This window comes from Bufo gargarizans, chromosome 8, assembly GCF_014858855.1.
Source record: "Bufo gargarizans isolate SCDJY-AF-19 chromosome 8, ASM1485885v1, whole genome shotgun sequence".
NCBI lineage: Eukaryota > Metazoa > Chordata > Amphibia > Anura > Bufonidae > Bufo > Bufo gargarizans.
In genome coordinates this window covers 51,944,517-51,965,491 of record NC_058087.1, presented here as the reverse complement: position 1 = coordinate 51,965,491, position 20,975 = coordinate 51,944,517, and the positions used below count along the sequence as shown (strand labels likewise).

Sequence of the window (20,975 nt, the reverse complement as noted above, 5' to 3'; positions counted from 1 at the left end):
TGTGCGAGATTGCACAGAGGCAAGTGAAGTGAATAAATTAGCTAGGAGGCGGCGCTGGGCGGGGAGGGGATGACACTTGGGGGGATCTGTGGATGTGACACTTGTGGGGGATCTGTGGATGTGACACTTGTGGGGGATCTGTGGATGTGACACTTGTGGGGGATCTGTCAATGCGACACTTGTGGGGGATCTGTGGATGCGACACTTGTGGGGGATCTGTGGATGCGACACTTGTGGGGGGATCTGTGGATGCGACACTTGTGGGGGATCTGTGGATGCGACACTTGTGGGGGATCTGTAGATGTGACACCTGTGGGGGATCTGTGGATGTGACACTTGTGGGGGATCTGTGGATGACACTTGTGGGGATCTGTGGATGACATGGCATGTAGCTGGAGGGAGAAAACATGGCCTTTCCACAATGAAGGGTACAGTCTGTATAAATAGGTGGGCGACAAAAAAGCGGTGGGTCAAAGGGGCGTGGTCAATAGGCGAAGTCAAGGGGGCGGCAAAATTAGCTTTTGCCTAGGGTGGCAAAAATCCTTGCACCAGTCCTGTCCATCTTAGATGGATTTTTGCACGACATTGGTACGACAAAATGTTGTGCGACACATGTTGTCATGTAGCCCTAGCCTTAAAGGGACAGGGTGCTGTGGAGGTCACTGTTAAGGGGGCAGGGGCCAATATTTAAGGGGAAGCTGCTGTGGAGGTCACTGTTAAAGCGGCGGGCACTGCGGAGGTCACTGTTAAAGGGGCGTTCACTGTGGATGTTACTGTTAAGGGGCAGGCCACTGTGGAGGTCACTGTTAAATGGGCCGGCACTGTGGAGGTCACTGTTAAGGGGGCAGGGGCCACAATTAAAGGGGCAGCTGCTGGGGAGGTCACTGTTAAGTTAGCAGAGTACTGTGAGGTCACTGTTAAGGGAGCGGGGTACTGTGGAGGTCACTGTTAAAGGGACGGGTGCTGTGGGGGTCTCTGTTAAGGGGGCAGGGAACAGTGGAGTTCACAGATAAAGGGTTGGTCCCCTATGGAGGTCAGTGTTAAGGGGCGGGTTGCTGTATAGGTCACTGTTAAAGGGGCAAGCCCCTGAGGAGGTCAATGTCAAGAGAGTGGGGTGCTGTGAAACTCACTGTTAAAGGGGCGGGATGCTGTGAAGGTTAAAGTTAGGGGATGGGCTGTTGTGGAGGTCCCACTTTAAGGAGGCGGGGCACTGTGGGGGGGGCAGTGTTAAGGGGTGAGGGGCTGTGGAGTTCACTGTTAAGGGGGCGGGGTACTGTAGAGGTCACTGTTATGGGGGATAGTGTCGATATCTTTTAACGACACACAGAAACATTAAATGAAATAGATAAAATATACCTGTGCTAAGCCGGGTCCTTCTGCTAGTATATTATATGGAGCAGTGTACTGATGTGAAAAGTACAAGGTATAACAGTGCAGTCAGTGTGTACAGATCTATGTGGTCCGTTATATATCATGGTTATTGTGTGAGGTACATGAGGTAATAGTTGTTTTAACTATCTGCTGTACTATATACAGTATGTATGAGTAAGATATGAGTAAAAATAGGGAATGGGGTGCAAATGAAGAAAAAGGAGGAGAACCTCCTCTTACCACTCCATTCTAGTCTCAGGGGAAAGCTCATTGTGCAGTTCCTTTACTACATGTACAGGACCTGTGGTGATGATGATGATGATGTCATCACAGGTCCTGGCTCCTGGGTCCAGATGCTCATATCTAACCTGGGAACTACACCATTCTTTGTGCAGTTCCTTAAAGGGTTGGCCACCCTAAGTATCAAAAATCCAAAGTGCCCCAGACAATAGCCAAAACCATAAAGTATTTATATCATGTGAAATGTACTGGCTATACGTAATTCTTCTAACCTGTTCACCATGGCACACTTCCCTGGAGGAGCTCCTCAGACAGGCTGTTTGGGTGGAGCAGCTGTAAAGTGAAAGTAAAAATCCCAGCATGCACTGCAGCAAGTATCTTCAGAGGAGCAGTCACATGACATCCCCGCCCACCTGTGTTCCCATGGAGACAAGAGCCCCTCCGACATTATCAATAACTTAGTCATCAGTAAATAACTACAGACATAGGCCTCATGCACACGACCGTTGTTTTGGTCCTGTCGGGTATAGTAATAATTCAATTAAGAATTATTAATTATGGTCATAAAAATAATTAACCATAAAAAAAATATATAAAATTTGTCATAAATTCTTAAAATCATGACCTGGTGAATTGTAGACAACCTAATTGATACAATTCACATCTGAGTCCGACTATTTCCTCAGATAAATAAGTTATTTTTGACGTGAAATGACGTTAATGATAAACATGTAGTTCTGCATTATACAATAATACTAAGGTTTATTGGTTATAAGGTTATAAACATATAAGTAAATAAACACAATGATACATGCAAATGAATATATATATATATATATATATATATATATATATATAGCGTTAATATAAAGCATTACAAGCTTAAAAATACATGTGAGTGGAAATAACTTGTCACATTATAACCAAGCTATTATTAGGTTAGGATATCAAAGTAGGAACATAAGTTTATATACATTACTTCTGTTCAAAGAAAACCTCATGATATCAGGGTGGGCATGTCTAATCCTAGACATCAATATAGAATGCTAAATACATTCCGCCCCCCTTTAACCAACTACAGATCACATGACTTCAGACATGGGCAAATCCATCCAAGGATATAACTTAGAAGAGATAACTGTATCCTTCCGCCCCATCCTGGACTATTTTCACACATTTGACTTTGGTAAAAAATATTAAGACAAATAACAGGGATCTAGGATCTTTGCTAGACCATATCTTAAATGTGAAGGACTTGAAACAAGTCTTTCCTGTGGGAATCCATCACTTAGCTTGGCGAAGAATGTTCTATCAATATATACAGTACAGACCAAAAGTTTGGACACACCTTCTCATTCAAAGAGTTTTCTTTATTTTCATGACTATGAAAATTGTAGATTCACACTGAAGGCATCAAAACTTTGAATTAACACATGTGGAATTATATACATAACAAAAAAGTGTGAAACAACTGAAAATATGTCATATTCTAGGTTCTTCAAAGTAGCCACCTTTTGCTTTGATTACTGCTTTGCACACTCTTGGCATTCTCTTGATGAGCTTCAAGAGGTAGTCATCTGAAATGGCCTTCCAACAGTCTTGAAGGAGTTCCCAGAGATGCTTAGCACTTGTTGGCCCATTTGCCTTCACTCTGCGGTCCAGCTCACCCCAAACCATCTCAACTGGGTTCAGGTCCGGTGACTGTGGAGGCCAGGTCATCTGGTGCAGCACCCCATCACTCTCCTTCATAGTCAAATAGCCCTTACACAGCCTGGAGGTGTGTTTGGGGCCATTGTCCTGTTGAAAAATAAATGATGGTCCAACTAAACGCAAACCTGGATGGAATAGCATGCCGCTGCAAGATGCTGTGGTAGCCATGCTGGTTCAGTATGCCTTCAATTTTGAATAAATCCCCAACCGTGTCACCAGCAAAGCACCCCCACACCATCACACCCCCTCCTCCATGCTTCACGCTCGGAACCAGGCATGTAGAGTCCATCCGTTCACCTTTTCTGCGTCGCACAAAGACACGGTGGTTGGAACCAAAGATCTCAAATGTGGACTCATCAGACCAAAGCACAGATTTCCACTGGTCTAATGTCCATTCCTTGTGTTCTTTAGCCCAAACAAGTCTCTTCTGCTTGTTGCCTGTCCTTAGCAGTGGTTTCCTAGCAGATATTCTACCATGAAGGCCTGATTCACACAGTCTCCTCTTAATAGTTGTTCTAGAGATGTGTCTGCTGCTAGAACTCTGTGTGGCATTGACCTGGTCTCTAATCTGAGCTGCTGTTAACCTGCGATTTCTGAGGCTGGTGACTCGGATGAACTTATCCTCCACAGCAGAGGTGACTCTTGGTCTTCCTTTCCTTTGTAGTGCTTGATGGTTTTTGTGACTGCACTTGGCGACACTTTCAACGTTTTCCCAATTTTTCGGACTGACTGACCTTCATTTCTTAAAGTAATGATGGCCACTAGTTTTTCTTTACTTAGCTGCTTTTTTCTTGCCATAATACAAATTCTAACAGTCTATTCAGTAGGACTATTAGCTGTGTATCCACCTGACTTCTCCACAACGCAACTGATGGTCCCAACCTCATTTATAAGGCAAGAAATCCCACTTATTAAACCTGACAGGGCACACCTGTGAAGTGAAAACCATTTCAGGTGACTACCTCTTGAAGCTCATCAAGAGAATGCCAAGAGTGTGCAAAGCAGTAATCAAAGCAAAAGGTGGCTACTTTAAAGAACCTAGAATATGACATATTTTCAGTTGTTTCACACTTTTTTGTTATGTATATAATTCCACATGTGTTAATTCAAAGTTTTGATGCCTTCAGTGTGAATCTACAATTTTCATAGTCATGAAAATAAAGAAAACTCTTTGAATGAGAAGGTGTGTCCAAACTTTTGGTCTGTACTGTATATAGAAGCAATCATTTAATGCTTTGCTAAATTATGAGTCATGATTCTTCTGCAGGTAGAATGAAGCCTCACAATATCCTAAGACTACATCTAAATATGGAGATGATCAATTAATTAATTTATTTATTCGCCAATCTAGATGGTATAATTTCACCCACACTATCAAATTAGTCCTAATAAAATGAAATATCATTTACTGTGTCTCTTACCAAGTCCTAGTAGGAATCTCACTTCTGCTCCTAGGAAAGCTGGGTGGTCCATCATAGCGCATCACACCATGGCTTTCATCTTGATAGACCCCTCTAGAGAGCTTTACTTGGCTTTCTCTCTCCTCCTGTGTATGGTTTATTTTCACAAACTTATCAGTTAGACACACCTCCCTAGTTTGGAACTTTCCGAACATTGTCGGATGGCCGTGACCATTAGTGATGAGCGGCAGGGGAAATATTCGAATTTGCGTATATTTGGGCAAATATTTGCCATATATTCGAGAATTGGCGAATTCGTAATCTCCAGGCATTATTTTCTTGATTGCGAAAATTTGCATAAAATTTGCATACAATTTTTCACATAAAATTTGCATGAACTGGTATTTTCAAAAAATTGAATATTCGCAATTACGAATATATTTAGCGATATTCTAAATATTCACGAATTCTCGAAGTGCCGATATTCGCGATTAAAATTCGCAATTTGAATATTCGTGATCAACACTAGTGACCATTGATAAACATTTGACATCATAACCTTACCCAGAATGCACTTTTGCTACTTTTGTAATGTCACCTAGGTGGCACTGCTGTATAAGCTATTTGTATCATAGTATAAAGGGTTAACTTATGTAAGTCTGAATAAAACGTATTCGAAACATTTGACCTTAGAAGCTTTAATTCAAAGCTATAGGGATTAATTCTGACACTTGTAGCAATTAGTGACAGACCTCTAGGCGTCTCTTTGAATGTTTCTTACACTGTTGATTTATGGACCGTACTGATATGAATGGCCTTGTTTTCTCACATAGATATCAGTACCTCCTCTTGTCATACCAAAGATGTGATTCATTGTTACAAAACACACATCTTTACAGACACTCTTTTAGAGACGAATATTCTCCTAATGAGAAATATATATAATATACTGGATACTTGTTGTCTTCTATAACATATAACAATATAATATAAAGTAACATATATATTTATATATATATATATATATATATATATATATATATATATGTCCTACTGATTGTCTTATGCTAAGGACTAAGGCTCATTAAATGAATACATGAATATTATATATTTTGCTTCATTAATAAATACCTAATTGTATAGGTAATTATCACCAGCTGCATAGAGCTTATCTTTATCTCCCGTCATAAATTTATAAGTAGACAAGGAGAGGCCTCTTCTCAGACTAGTACATTAATGAGAAAAATAACACTGAAGAGTAGAAACCTTTTTACACAGAAACCTTTGTGCGACCTTACTTTTGCCTACTCAAGACATACAAAATTGTAAATATAGTCAAGCATGGCTCTTAAAGGCAATGAACATCCATCTTGACTAGAATAATTGGATATCAATGCATATACCTATGAAAAGGCACAACAGTCCGCATCCGAGCCGCAGTTTTTGTGGCTTGGATGCAGGACCCATTCACTTCAATGGGGCCGCAAAAGATGCGAACAACACTCCGTGTGCTGTCTGCATCCGTTGCTCCGTTCCGTGGTCCGCAAAAAAAATATATAACCTGTCCTATTCTTGACCGTTTTGCGGACAAGAATAGGTAGTTATAGCAATGGCTGTCCGCGCCGTTCCACAAATTGCAGAACGCACACGGACGCCATCTGTGTTTTGCGGATCCACAGTTTGCGGACCACAAAACACATAACGGTCATGTGCATGTAGCCATAGTAATAGGAAGAACACCCCAGTCCCAGAAGTAAAGAGAGGTCACTACCCGTCCCACACAGGAATGTGATGCTAATGTCTCACACATTTGTTGCTGGGGAGTTACCCTGTTCATTAATTTGCTGTAGGGCCTACAGTCGTGGCCAAAAGTTTTGAGAATTATATAAATATTGGAAATTGGAAAAGTTGCTGCTTAAGTTTTTATAATAGCAAATTGCATATACTCCAGAATGTTATGAAGAGTGATCAGATGAATTGCATAGTCCTTCTTTGCCATGAAAATTAACTTAATCCCCAAAAAAACTTTCCACTGCATTTCATTGCTGTCATTAAAGGACCTGCTGAGATCATTTCAGTAATCGTCTTGTTAACTCAGGTGAGAATGTTGACGAGCACAAGGCTGGAGATCATTAGGTCAGGCTAATTGGGTTAAAATGGCAGACTTGATCTGTTAAAAGGAGGGTGATGCTTGAAATCATTGTTCTTCCATTGTTAACCATGGTGACCTGCAAAGAAACGCGTGCAGCCATCATTGCTTTGCATAAAAATGGCTTCACAGGCAAGGATATTGTGGCTACTAAGATTGCACCTCAATCAACAATTTATAGGATCATCAAGAACTTCAAGGAAAGAGGTTCAATTCTTGTTAAGAAGGCTTCAGGGCATTCAAGAAAGTCCAGCAAGCGCCAGGATCGTCTCCTAAAGAGGATTCAGCTGCGGGATCGGAGTGCCACCAGTGCAGAGCTTGCTCAGGAATGGCAGCAGGCAGGTGTGAGCGCATCTGCACTCGCAGTGAGGCGAAGACTTTTGGAAGATGGCCTGGTGTCAAGAAGGGCAGCAAAGAAGCCACTTCTCAAAAAAAAAACCATCAGGGACAGATTGATCTTCTGCAGAAAATATGGTGAATGGACTCCTGAGGACTGGGGGCAAAGTCATATTCTCCAATGAAGCCTCTTTGCGATTGTTTGGGGCATCAGGAAAAAGGCTTGTCCGGAGAAGAAAAGATGAGCGCTACCATCAGTCCTGTGTCATGCCAACAGTAAAGCATCCTGAGACCATTCATGTGGTTGCTTCTCATCCAAGGGAGTGGGCTCACTCACAATTTTGCCCTAAAACACAGCCATTAATAAAGAATGGTACCAAAACATCCTCCAACAGCAACTTCTTCCAACAATCCAACAACAGTTTGGTGAAGAACAATGCATTTTCCAGCACGATGGAGCACCGTGCCATAAGGCAAAAGTGATAACTAAGTGGCTCGGGGACCAAAACGTTGACATTTTGGGTCCATGGCCTGGAAACTCCCCAGATCCTAATCCCATTGAGAACTTGTGGTCAATCCTCAAGAGGTGGGTGGACAAACAAAAACCCACTAATTCTGACAAACTCCAAGAAGTGATTATGAAAGAATGGGTTGCTATCAGTCAGGAATTGGCCCAGAAGTTGATTGAGAGCATGCCCAGTCGAATTGCAGAGGTCCTGAAAAAGAAGGGCCAACACTGCAAATACTGACTGCCACTGGATGTAAGCCATGAACAGAATGAATAGAGGGGGAGATTTATCATTTGCCTTGTTTCTGAAATGTGACGTTAAAAAGTAGCAAACTGTGCCTTAAAAAGAAAAAAGAAAAAAAAACGGGGGCGTGACAATGGCCAGGAGGGGGCGTGACCAGTCACGCCAACAAATTTATGTTCATTTTCGCCAGTTTTCTGACTCAAATTAAGACAGAAATACAAATCGATCTGCTCACATAGCGAGGAGCATCCTGTCTATCATCACACAACTTGCTCCCAGCTGACAGCCTAGAAATCATCTATGAATATATGACTACCCTTCACCTGGGGAAAAGAGAAATGAGTGCAGTCAGACATCTCTATATACACTGTACAGGGGGGTCACACATCTGTATATACAGTATAAAGGGGTTCTCACATCTCTGTATACAGGGGGTCACACATCACTTTATTCAGTGGAGAAGGGGTCACGGATCTCTATATACAGTGGTGGGGGTAGGGCTGCCACCCGTACGGGAATGACCCGGACAGTCCGGGTTTGTAATCCTGTGCCCGGGTACAAGCCTTTCTCACATCCGGGCACAGGATTAATTTCAAACTGCAGTGCATACTGTCTGAATTGCTCGCTCACGGTCCTGACAGCTGACGGTGAGTGAGCGGCAACAAGCTGTGAGCGGCCGGCACTCTGAGACCAGCTCGAACCTGAAGAGGTCAAGGCCGCCGGTCAGGATGGATTGGAAGCCGGAGAGCTGTGGGCTGCGGGTGGTCAGGAGCAGGGGCACGAAGACGCTGCTGATGGAGAGCAGCAAACCCTCGCTCCACAGCATGGCGGCCGCGCCGGGACTGAGATGCTCTCACTCCCAGATCAGGCCAGATAACAATGAGACGAGCAGCGGGCCTGTGCTCCTCCCGTCCCCAGGTCTTCTGCTGCGCTCCTTTCCTATCACATCCCCTCTCCCCCGGTCTCCGTTACCGGGCCCAGGAAAGTTGCCGGACTCTCACACAACACTCTACAGTCAGTGTGCCGGCCCCAAGTGACGGTTCCCAGGGGATGAGGACCACATTAATCTAACTGGGGGTCACTAATGGGGGCATTATTCTTAATGGGTTGCACTAATGGGTGCATTACTCTTACTGGGGGCATTATTCTTACTGGGGGGCACTAATAGGGGGCATTATTCATACTGGGGCGCACTAATAGGGCCATCACTCTTACTGGGCACACTAATCGGGGCATTACTATTACTGAGGGGGCACTAATGAGGCATTACTATTAGTGAGGGGGCGCTGATTGGGCATTACTATTACTGGGTGTATTAATATTACTAGGGACACTAACCACACACCCTCTGGATTTCTCACTAAGAGGAGGACGTAATCAGAAGAACCTAGGGCGGGACAGAGGGGTGAAAGGGGAGGGGTTATTGGTGGGGATGCCAAGAGACAGACCCCCTTCCAAACTGATACTGATGACATATCCTGAGGATTATTATTATTAAGACACCGCACAACCCCTTTAATATGTGTGTTTTCATTACATCCTAACAAAATCTAACTAAATCTACAAGATAATTTGCTTCTCTTTCCAAATATAATATCTTATTGCTAATACTATACCATTAGCACAGAGGAAAAGACCATTAATCCACTACAAGTGTGGAGAGTGCTGGCCGAGTTCTCTGTATTACGTCAGGAGTATAGTTAGATCTGTGACTCCTTAGTGAGATTAGGCGAGCATCCACAGCTCTGCCAAAGCTTCAAATATTCATTTGGTCATTGTTCTGTAAATAAATCTTAGTATTACAATGGTATCTGACATATATGAAAACGTCATCCTCACTCACCTGTAAAGAAAGCCCCAAATGGAAAAATAAAAAGTGTTTTTTTTTCATTATTTTGCATTATGTTGAACACAGAGGCAGACTGGCCATAGACCGACCATACCGGGAATATTCCCCATGGGCTGACCTACAGTGGGCAGCCAGCACCGACTCACTAAACTGAGCATTAGGTTTTACTACTGAAATAGACCTGTCCAGTAGGTCTATAATGGAGGAGAAAGACCCATCCCAAATCCCAAGCAAGTGCAGTTTACAGCTGTTTTGCATGCTCACGATACAGATCCAGTTAAAATCTATGGTGAAGAGCATTTGGCTCCCTGCCCCACAATTTACAGTGCCTTGAAAAAATATTCATACTCATTGAATTTTTCAACTTTTTTTTCACGTTACAGCCACAAATTAAATGTATTTAATTAGGATTTTATGTGATAGACCAACGCGAAAAGAAAATGATACATGGTTTTCAAAATTTGTAATCAATAGTTTGTAGAGTGTGGTGTGCATTTGTATTCAGCCCCCCTGTGTCAATACTTTCACCTTTCACTGCAATTACAGATGCAAATCTTTTGGGGTATGTCTCTACCAGCTTTACACATCTAGAGGCTGAAATTTTTGCCCATTCTTCTTTGCACAATAGCTCATACTCAACAGATTGGATGGAAAGCGTCTGTAAACATCAATTTTCAAGTCTTGCCACAGATTCTCAATGGTATGCTTAGGGCCATTGTCCTGCTGAAAGGTGAACCTCCGCCCCACTCTCAAGTCTTTTGCAGCCTCTACCATGTTTTCCAACAGGATTGCCCTCTATTTACTTCCATACATCTTACCATCAGCTCTGACCAGCTTCCCTGTCCCTGCTGAAGAAAAGCATCCCCTTAGCATGATGCTGCCACCACCATGTTTCACGGTGGGGATAGTGTGTTCAGGGTGATGTGCAGTGTTAGTTTTCCGTCACACATCGCATTTTGCATTTAGGCCAAAAGTTCACCTTTGGTCTCATCTGACCATAGCACATTCCACAGGTTTGATGTGTCCCCTACATGGCTTCTGGCAAAGTGCGTAATTAGACTTTTTATGGCTTGCTTTCAAAAATGGCTTTCTTCTTGCCACTCTTCGTCCGTGGGGCAGCCGCAGCAGATCGCGGACCCATTCACTTTAATGGGTCCGCGATCCGGCCGTTCTGCAAAAAGATAGAACATGTCCTATCTTTTTGCGAGACAGAAGTACGGGACGAAACTTGTCGTGTGCAGGAGGCCTAAGTTTGTGGGTGTAATGTGGCATAAATATGGAAAAGTTCAAGGGGTATGAGTACATTTTCAAGGCACTGTACTCTGGTTAGTCACAGACTGCTTTAGGTCTGTGGACTACCAGAGAACCAGAGGCAGACACTACGATGTATGGGCTCCCAGGAGAACTGAAGCACATAGATGACGTAAGGTGGCACGATGATGTCACTGTATTGCGCCACTTGCGAAGGACCGTTTACTGTGAGCTGGAGGAAATGGATCACTCATCTTGAGTTTCATTTTTTAAATAATGTTGTAAAGGCATACTATTCACTATTGTTGGAGCTTAAAAGGAGACATTACTGTACTAAGGGGCCCCAAGTGGGACATTACTACTCTCAAGGGCACCAAGGGGGGGGGGGCATTACTATTGCAAGGGGCACTTAGGGGGGCATAAGTGATGAAATGGGCACTAAAGGGGAAATTACTGATTTAAGGGGCAACACAGGATAAATTACAGATGTAGGGTCCATTCACACATCTGTTTGTGTTTTGCGGATCCACGGATCCGCAGATCCGCAAAACACGGACAGCGGCAATGTGCGTTCTGCATTTTGCGGACCGCACATTGCCGGCACTAAGAGAATATGCCTATTCTTGTCCGCTATTGCAGACAAGAATAGGACATGTTCTATTTTTTTCAGGATCGGAATTGCGGACCCGGAAGTGCGGGCCCGAAATTCCAGATCGGGGCCGCACGTCGTGTTGCCCTATAGAAATGTATGGGTCCGCAATTCCGTTTCGCAAAATGCCGTAATGGAATTGCGGATGTGTGAATGGAGCCGTAAGGGGCACTATGGAGGACATTAATATTGCACTGAGGCACAAAGGGGTAAATTACTATTGTCCTGTGGTACAAAGGGGGGCATTATTATTGTACAGGGGCTCTGAGGATGACATTACTATTGTACGGGGACACTAAGGGGGACATTACTGAATGAGGGAAATAACTACCGAGGGTGCCTCAAAAGCTATGGGCCACAGATGTCTTTGCATTACACTCTGCAGATATAAGTCATGTTTGAAAGAAGTCTTCATATCAGCCTGGATTGGATGAAGAAGAAAAAGTTAAATGATCAGAGAGGATGTCATGTGTAAGTTGCTACAAATACCTGTACTGTCATCATTTATATATTCTGCAGAACATCCTGGTATTTACCACTATATGTTCATTGTATGGTGGTAACTGGTTTTTCTTCTCTGGTGTCACGAAAAGGTAGGGAAAAGTGCAGTCCTAAACTCCACCCACTCCTCTATCTCTACCTACTTGCACGGCCTGTCCTAACCGACGGGGTACAACTGGGCGGCAGTCCCTAGCTTACGTACGTGCAGGGGTCTAAAGGAAGGGAATAACGAGGGAAGAAAACAAAAGACAAAGACAGAACAAACAGAAGCGCAAAGTTTTCCAGGCTGGGAAGGTACCACACTAAGAACAAATGGAAGCCGAGGTCAAGAGCCAGGAGGTAACACAGGCACAAAGGGTTAATACAAAATCGAAGTCAATACAAGCCGGTCAGGAGCCAAGAGATAGTGTCAGTACAAGGGTTAACACCAGGTCAAGGTCAAATACAAAAGTCACGCATGCAGAGAACGCTAGTGAGGTAATAAGACCAATCACAGGCAACCTGTGGCCAGCAGGTTACCTGTTTAAATAGGTATAATTGATGGGTCACGTGACATGGCCAGCATCACGTGACCCATGTCCATCAGATCTAAACACCTGAGCGCCGACTCATTGCCATCAGCGCTCAGTTCCCCCCCTGCCCGTTGTCTAGGGGATGAAGGACGCTGGCCACGCTGAGGAGGGGTGCGCGGCTGGGTCCTCCCTGCCCCCTTGTTACTATGGAGACGAGGACACCGGCTGCGTCCTCGCTCCTTCTCATAGATAGGGTGCCGGCGGCGCTGCAGGGAGGGAGCGCGTCGCCGGCTCCCAGTTTGAACCGGTTTCTATAAATCTTCAATCTGGTGGTATTTAGTCACTGTGTCCTAGTAATTTATCTTCATGGTCTTCAGGTATTATTTAGCCAGTGGTAACATTGGTAATATTATTCTGAGTTTAGTGAGTTTTAGGTGTTGGAGATAAGCCGCAAATACCATGAGACATTCTTTCTCAAATCTTACAAAATGTGATTTTTATTTACATGCTGTAGAAATCTAAAGAATGCTGGCTGACTCAGTTATTGCAAAAACAGAAAGCAGTTTGAGAAAGTTATTGATGAAACAGTAGAATGAATAAATATGACGAATTCTTGTATCTGTTGTTTCAAAAATTTTGCATGCATCAATGATACAGGTGAATATAAAAAACTTTGTTTTATATTCTATCAGAGAAAATGCCTTTTTTTTTTCTCCTCAGAATTTTTCTCCTCTCCATAGACTTCTATGGGCCACATGTGTGTCTCTGTCTATTTAAATACACTCTTTTTTTTTATTTTTTTTGCCTCTTCTCTCTCACTGCAGCTCACCCCTCTTCTCTCCGTAATCTTCTATGGGCAACATGTAATCCGATTCTTCAGTAAGCTGTTAGCAGTCTAGATGGATTTAGCAGAAAATGTTAGTTAAGGAGGTAGGTGGAGGGCGAAAGAATAATTTTCTCTGATAAGGTATATTACAAAGTTTCTTATATTTAACTGCGCTATTAATGTATGCAAAGTTTGTTGAAAGAACCATTTAAGAACAACATATTGATCTATGTACAGTGCTGTTGGATGTGATGACCTTAGATAATTGGGAATTGTCTAACTTATTGGAGAACTGTGGAGTAAAGAGGCAGAAGAGACAGCTGCTGAAGGCAGACTTGAACTGTTTGGCCTCTGATTGACTTCTGCTTAATTTTGGAAATATTGGCTTCCAGCCATCATAACCTGACAGAAATAGTTGATAGGTGGGATGCTGGATTTCGGACCCCCACCAATGTGATATTGATGACCTATCCTGAAGATAAGTCCTCAATATCTATAACTGGAAAACAGCTTTAAAGGGTGGATTTTACGAGACTTTACTACTGATGACCTGTCCTCAGCATAGTTTATCAGTATCTGATTGGTAGGGGTCCGACACCCCTGCTCATCAGCTGTTTGAAAAGGCACTGGCACTCGAAATAGCACCGTGGCCTTCTATCAGCTTTCCTTATGTGATGTGGCCTCGGTCACGTGGCCTAGAAGCAGCTCAGCCCCATACAAGTGAATAGGGGTGAGCTGTGATACCAAGCACAGCCACTATAGAGAAAGCCACAGAACTCACAGGAGTGCTGGTGCCCTCTCCAAAAGCTGATCGGCGGGGGGTCCGACACATGATCAGATACTGATGAACTATTCAAGAGCATCAGTAAGTAATAAAGTCTCGGAAAACCCTTTTTAAATTAATAAATTATGTTTTGCAGAATTCTTTCTATAAAACTATATATCAATGCCTGAGGAAGCAAAGCAAAACACTTGTTGGGGCTGGTGTTTGCGGTGCCTACTGGGTCTGTATATGTGTATCCATCCATTGTGGCCTTGTTACTTATGCTACCTGTATTGTATGATGTATCTGCATTGTTATTTTTGACCCTAGTTAGGTGTCTTGTCATCTGGTGTTTTTTTGTCTTTACCAAATATGTGTGATTTTTACTTATGATGTACAATAAAGCTGATATTTTTAACCATATAATGTTTGCAGAGTGCACTTTTCCTCTTCGGTGTTCTCTTTTCTATAAATCAATGCACTGCATTTTTACGGTCACAGGTTCCCTAGAGAGTAAAAATTGCAAAATCTCTACCCCTGCAATTAGCCTTAGACCAAATCTAACAGCTTCTATCCAGAGTTCGGGCAATGACAGACTCTTTCTAATATAGTCTCTTTTGCCGTTAGGAGTCCTTCAGCAGAGCTCAACTTTGGTTTCAGGAGCTGCAGAAATATGTCTTCAGTGGAGAGATGGTTATTGCACTGGTAGGAAACAAAAGTGACCTTCAAGATAAAGGAAAGGTCTCAAGAGAGGTAAAGCAACCAGACAGCTATGAGAAGACGTCTGTAATATGCTTGTAATGTCTAATTATTGTATGGAAAATGGCACGATTGGCCCTGTGGAGGGGGTATACAAAAAAATAGGTGTTTTTATAGGACCTCCTGCAGTTTTTAAACTGCAGTTTACCCAATCTTTTTCGATGTTATTAAACAGTTGTTTTTTTTAGTTTTTTTTTATATATGATTTTTCCAATATAACCCCCAATAAGTAAAAATACCTTTAGGCCTCTTTCACACGAGCATGACGGATTGGCTCTGGATGCGTTCAGTGAAACTCGCACCATTTATTAAGCAAGTTCAGTCAGTTTTTCCGCACGGGTGCAATGCGTGTTGATGTGTTTTTCACGCGCGTGATAAAAAACCGAGGGTTTACAAACAACATCTCTTAGCAACCATCAGTGAAAATCGCATCGCACCCGCAGTTGCTTGCGGATGCAATGTGTTTTTCACGCAGCCCCATTCACTTCTATGGGGCCAGGGCTGTGTGAAAAAAGCAGAATATAGAACATGCTGCGATTTTCATGCAACACAGAAGTGATGCGTGAAAAACAACACTCATGTACACAGACCAATTGAAATGAATGGGTCAGGATTCAGTGTGGGTGATATGCGTTCACGTCACGCATTGCACCCGCGCGGAAAACTCGCTCGTGTGAAAGGGGTTGTCCCAGCTGGACATTAATGGCATATCCACAGGTTGTGCCATAAATGTCCTATAGGTGTGGATCCCATCTCTGGGACGAGCTCCTATCTCAAGAACAAAAGAAACTTTATTATTTTCATACAATGAAACATCATTTTGGTAGCTCAGCCCTGAGAGGTCCAAGCTGCCGCACTTCTTTGTGCCATCATATGGGTGAATTTGGGAAGTCTAAATTCTCTTATTAGTATGTCTTTTGCAGTGTGGGAAGAAACCCACAGAAACAGGAAGAACATACAAACTCCACGCAGATGTTGTCCTTGGTTGGACTCAAACCCAGGATTCCAGTGCTGGAAGGCACGAGTGCAAACCCCTGAGCCACCAGGGTTCTGTTGCATGCCATTGGGATCGGAGAAGAGGCTCCCTATGTGCATCTCTCTCTTTTCACTGCTATGGGACCTCCAAAAATAGCTGAGATCCTCATCATTCCGTTGGCACGTGATAAGGTCCAATTCTTGAGATAGGACCAGGTTCCTCTTTAAAGGGACACTTCTGTCAGAAAGGAATTCTTTTAAGCAAAATATTCCTAGAAAACATTGTTTAAGACTTTTTGGCTATTTTTCTTTTTCATGTATGCAATACTATTAAATTGAAAACTCCTATATAGATAGGGATCCCATTGTTGTTTTTTTGCAGTTGCAAGGGAGAGATGTTATCTGCTGGCAATATAGTACATCAGTAGAATTGGGATAGCAATATGACAGTTCTGTTGCTCTCTTGATAGGCCTAGATAAATATACCCACAGAAGAACTTTGCACATAGCAGTGTAATGATTGATACTGTAATTGAGTCATTCATCTCTTTCCTTTTTTAGCCGCATGGAATGGTCTGACTGAGAAAGTCAAGTGAGGCTGTTTGCTGTGCTAAAAGTCAAACAAATAAAGGAGGAAGAAGTTAAAGGGAATGTGTCATCAGAAAATGACCTGCTGTTTAAATCAATTTTTTATGTTTAACATATTATTATTATTTTTTTTGATGACGTTATTTTTAATTTTCCATTTCACTTTTTATATTTAAACTAAAACCAAATTTTCTGCAGTTTTCGCACTGGCCACTATGTCTAAAATTGGCGCCACTACAGATCACTTTACTGCAGTTAACTCATTCTAATCCTGCCTGTAATGTTATCACCTCTGTGTACAGATAAGACTTTACTTTATTTTGAGAAAAGAGTGCTTTTTCTTTTACTTGAAACTTTAAATTTTTTTGTAAAACTTTATTTTTTAACTTTTTTTTCACTTTATTTTATGTCCCACTATGAGACTTCAACATTTCAGAGTCTGATCCCTGTTTCAATACAGCACAATACATTTGTATTGTGCTGTATTGAACTGTCAGTGTCTTACACTGTAAGACGCTAACAGTTGCCTAGGAGACCCAGCCCTGGGGCTGGATCTCCTGGGCTTCCGTAGCTGGCAGCCCCGATGCCTGCTCAACACATCGGGGCTGCCATAGCAACCATCTGTCCCCGTCACCGCAGCACGGGGACCCGATGGGGATATACAAGCTGCCGCAAACCCCCTGTATGCCGCGGTCAGCGTGACCGTGGCATACAGGGGGTTAATATGCCGGCATCTGTGTTTTCACTGATGCTGGCAGATACAGCAGAGGCCCGGCTGTCAGTATCAGTTGGGCCCCTGCTGCTGATCGCGGCAGCGCGTGTGAGGCTGCGCGTTAACCCTAGGACAAATAAAAAAATAATAATCTACAATCAGAAAATAAAAACAGATTATAAAAAAGAGATGTGTCACTATCTAGTTTTAACTGGCATGTACATTTTTTGGTGACACCTTTCTTTTAAGAGCCAGGACAGGAAGTAGAATAAATGGAGCGACTTAAAAAACTTACATTGAGAAAACCGTCTATCCATTTTTGTACCCAAAAAAATTACATAGAATATTTGCATATACTGTAGGCTGTTACTATGCGATTCAAAAATTTGAAAAATAGAAGTGTCCCACGGTGGGGATGGGGAGATGGCATCAAAATTCTGCTGTATGTTTGGCCTCTGTTGAGTGGCCAGGGGACCTAGGTGACTACTTGGAATCTAAATGGTATTGTGTAGATTAGGGATGCTCAACCTGAGGCACTCCAGCTGTTTTAAAACTGCTACTCCCACTGTGACCTGCTGTAGGCTGATAGCTAGAGGCTGTCCGGGCATGTTGGGAGTTGTAGTTTTGCAACAGCTGGAGGGCCACAGGTTGGGCATCCCTGGTGTAGATCCCTCATTGTTATCTGCATTGAGATTATGGAATTTTGAAACATTTATAATGGTGGAATATGGTCTTAAGGAAAATTGGACAGGGGATTTCGTGTCCCCTCTACTGCCTTCTTTACCATGTATCTAGAATGTGGATTCATGGGGCTGGTGCTGCAGAAAGACTTGTGTTGTAAAAAAGTTTTATCTGAAACGATCATGCAACCTTTTTAAGTGTGACAGTCACATCATAATTGTATGTACATACTCAATATATTTCTCTGGACTGTCCTTAGATTAAGGCTGTAGGAAATCACTAATTGCCGTAAATTAATATGTCAATCAGAAACTGTGCCACGTGTTGATCCTTAACTTATTCCAATAAATTATTTTACTCTCAGGTTGCACAGGCTTTTGCTGAACAAAAGGGACTTCTGTTTATAGAAACTTCCGCTAAAACAGGAGATGGCGTAAAAGAGGTATTTGAAGCAGTGGGTAAGTACACGTACATTGCATGACTTCATCAAATTCATTCTTAGGCCTCGTGCACATGGCCGTATTTTGCACCTGTGTCCTATGCACATTTTTTGTTGATTGCACATGGACCTATTCGTTTCTATGGGTCTGCAAAAAAAAAAAAAAACAGGCAGCACACGGATAACATCTCTCTCGGCATCCGTATGTACGTTCAACAAATTATAGAACATTGCGTCTTTAGGAATGGTGGCTCACTCTGGATGAAACTGTGGATAGGTGCTACAAACCCAAAAGAGGGACACCCACCCTCCAAATAGGATTATAAGGAATAACAGAAAGTTGGGTGAGCACTCAACTTCTGGCGTATAAAAGTTTAATTAAACACAGTAAAATTGATAATAAAATTTACAAATGTACATAAAATGATATATGCTATGTAGAAATGAATAAATTTGCATAAATACACTTATAGGGGAGATTTCAAGTGTCCACAATTAATTTGCTGAAGAGTCTCTATTATAGCGCAATAGTGAGATACTCTGTGGTTTTACTGACTTGTGGTTTGTGTATGTCTGGTGTATACACCAAGTCTCCGTGGTTTAGTCTCCAATTTATAGCCTACAGTCTGGTCTCCAATCAGTGACCAATGTTCGATAATAATGTCCATACATGTCCTTGTATCCAACGCAACAAACGAAACAAAGTCCGTCTTAATTCCAGGTGTTAGTTGTGATTATTATACTTCTCGCATGGCCATGCTAGTTATTGCGGAGGTATTCCTTCTGTAGTATGTGCGATCCAGCCCAGACACGTTTCGGGAACTCTCCTTCCCTTCATCAGTGGTTCCAGAAAATCAGCAGCATTTACTTTAGAAGCAAAGTGGGTGAGATTTTCAGAAGTCTTATCCATACACCGCAAAAAGAACCCATAGTGTAAACTGACTTGCACTGTGGATTTTTTATTTATGCTGCAAGGTTGAAAGCGGTAGAAGACCGGCTGCCATTTCTGCAGCAATACTGATGCTAAATCCAGGCCATATTGGTCAGTTTTTGTGGTGGTGGATTAATGGAAATTCAGCAGCGGAGTTGTCCCATGCAGTCATACCCTTAAAAACACCTTCAGCTTCCAATTGACTTATATGGTCAATTTAAGGAAGCTGACCGGGGAAAAAATATTTTTCAATCTGCCCAGCCTGGTGGAAATACATTAATAAAAGTCATACTCCCCTCATTGCTACTCCCATCCCAAGCTGGCAGGCCCCCTGCTGTACTCCACTTCCTGCTGCATCGATGACGTCTGGACACAGGGGCATGTGACCACTGCAGCCAATCACTAGCCATAATGTAATTTTCCCGAGTTGATAAAAAATCGGGATTACATAGTAGGTAGAGATGAGCGAAGTTTAGAAAAATTATATTCGGCTACTTCGCCAAATTTCACAAAGAAATTTGCTTTGTAAATGCATTTATTTGTAAGTAGTGGGTGCAATGACAGGGAACAGCGATTGCGCCGCCCCCATCGATGAACCCCTCAGATGCCACGTTCATTGCTGATCGTGGCATCTGGGAATAATAGTGAGGTCATTCAGGATGCTCAAATGGATGAAGTTAGTATGTATTTTTGTTTTACCACCATTTCAGGGAAAATTTATTTTTTCCATCCGTATCATTGGGGGACACAGGCTTCACCATGGGTATAGCTGTTGCCACTAGGAGGTGGACACTAAGCACAAAGGTGTGAGCTCCTCCCTTCAGCTATACCCTTCCTACAGGGACTAAGCTAATTCAGTTTTAGCTTAGTGTCTGTAGGAGGCAGACCTCTCTGCTTTGCAGGTCTGCAAATTTTTTTTCCCTTCCTCTCTGTTGGAAAGTGTTAACAAAGGACGCAAGCCTTCGGGGTTGGGGGGGAGTGTTGGGAAATCTATCCGTTCAAGGCGTGTGATCACGCGAGGAGCGCTCCCTCCCAATCAACATTCTGGAATTGAAAGCGATTCGTCTCTCTCGGCGGCATTGGACTGACCATCTCCGAGAACGTCCGGTTCGAGTTCAGTCCGACAACTCCACGGCTGTAGCGTACCTCAATCACCAGGGCGGCACCCGGAGCTCTGATCCTCAGCTGTGCGGAGAACCATGTTCCAGCGCTGACGGCAGTCCACATCCCCGGGGTCGACAACTGGATTGCTGACTTCCTCAGCTGGGAGCACCTCTATCCCGGCGAATGGGCTTTTTACCCGTAGGTTTTTCTAGCCATCTATGAGCGATGGGGTCAGCCGGACTTGGATCTCATGGCCTCCTGCTTCAACCACAAGGTTGAGGACTTCGTTGCGCGGTCCAGGGATCCCAGGGCCCTGGCGTGCGATGCTCTAGTGATTCTACGTGTTCCCTCCTCTTTTTCTCATTTCGCGTCTCCTCCAGAAAATTAGGTCCAAAGGTCTGCCAGTCATTCTCGATGGACACCCAATTGGCAATGCTGAGTGTGGCACGCATCTCTAGTCACCCTCCTCACCGACAA

At 43.1% G+C, this 20,975-nt stretch overlaps 1 protein-coding gene across 2 annotated transcripts in view; it reads left to right on the top strand.

Annotated features, from left to right (window-relative positions):
• RAB17 (RAB17, member RAS oncogene family) overlaps positions 1 to 20,975 on the top strand; it is a 45,602-nt gene that overhangs the window by 18,769 nt on the left and 5,858 nt on the right. The window contains exons 4-5 of one of the 2 annotated variants that reach the window (XM_044302774.1): positions 14,937 to 15,062; positions 18,389 to 18,482. In XM_044302774.1, coding sequence (XP_044158709.1) covers positions 14,937 to 15,062; positions 18,389 to 18,482 — 220 coding nt within the window. The remainder of the gene's footprint in view (positions 1 to 14,936; positions 15,063 to 18,388; positions 18,483 to 20,975) is intronic. The other variant, XM_044302775.1, reaches the window with a different exon arrangement.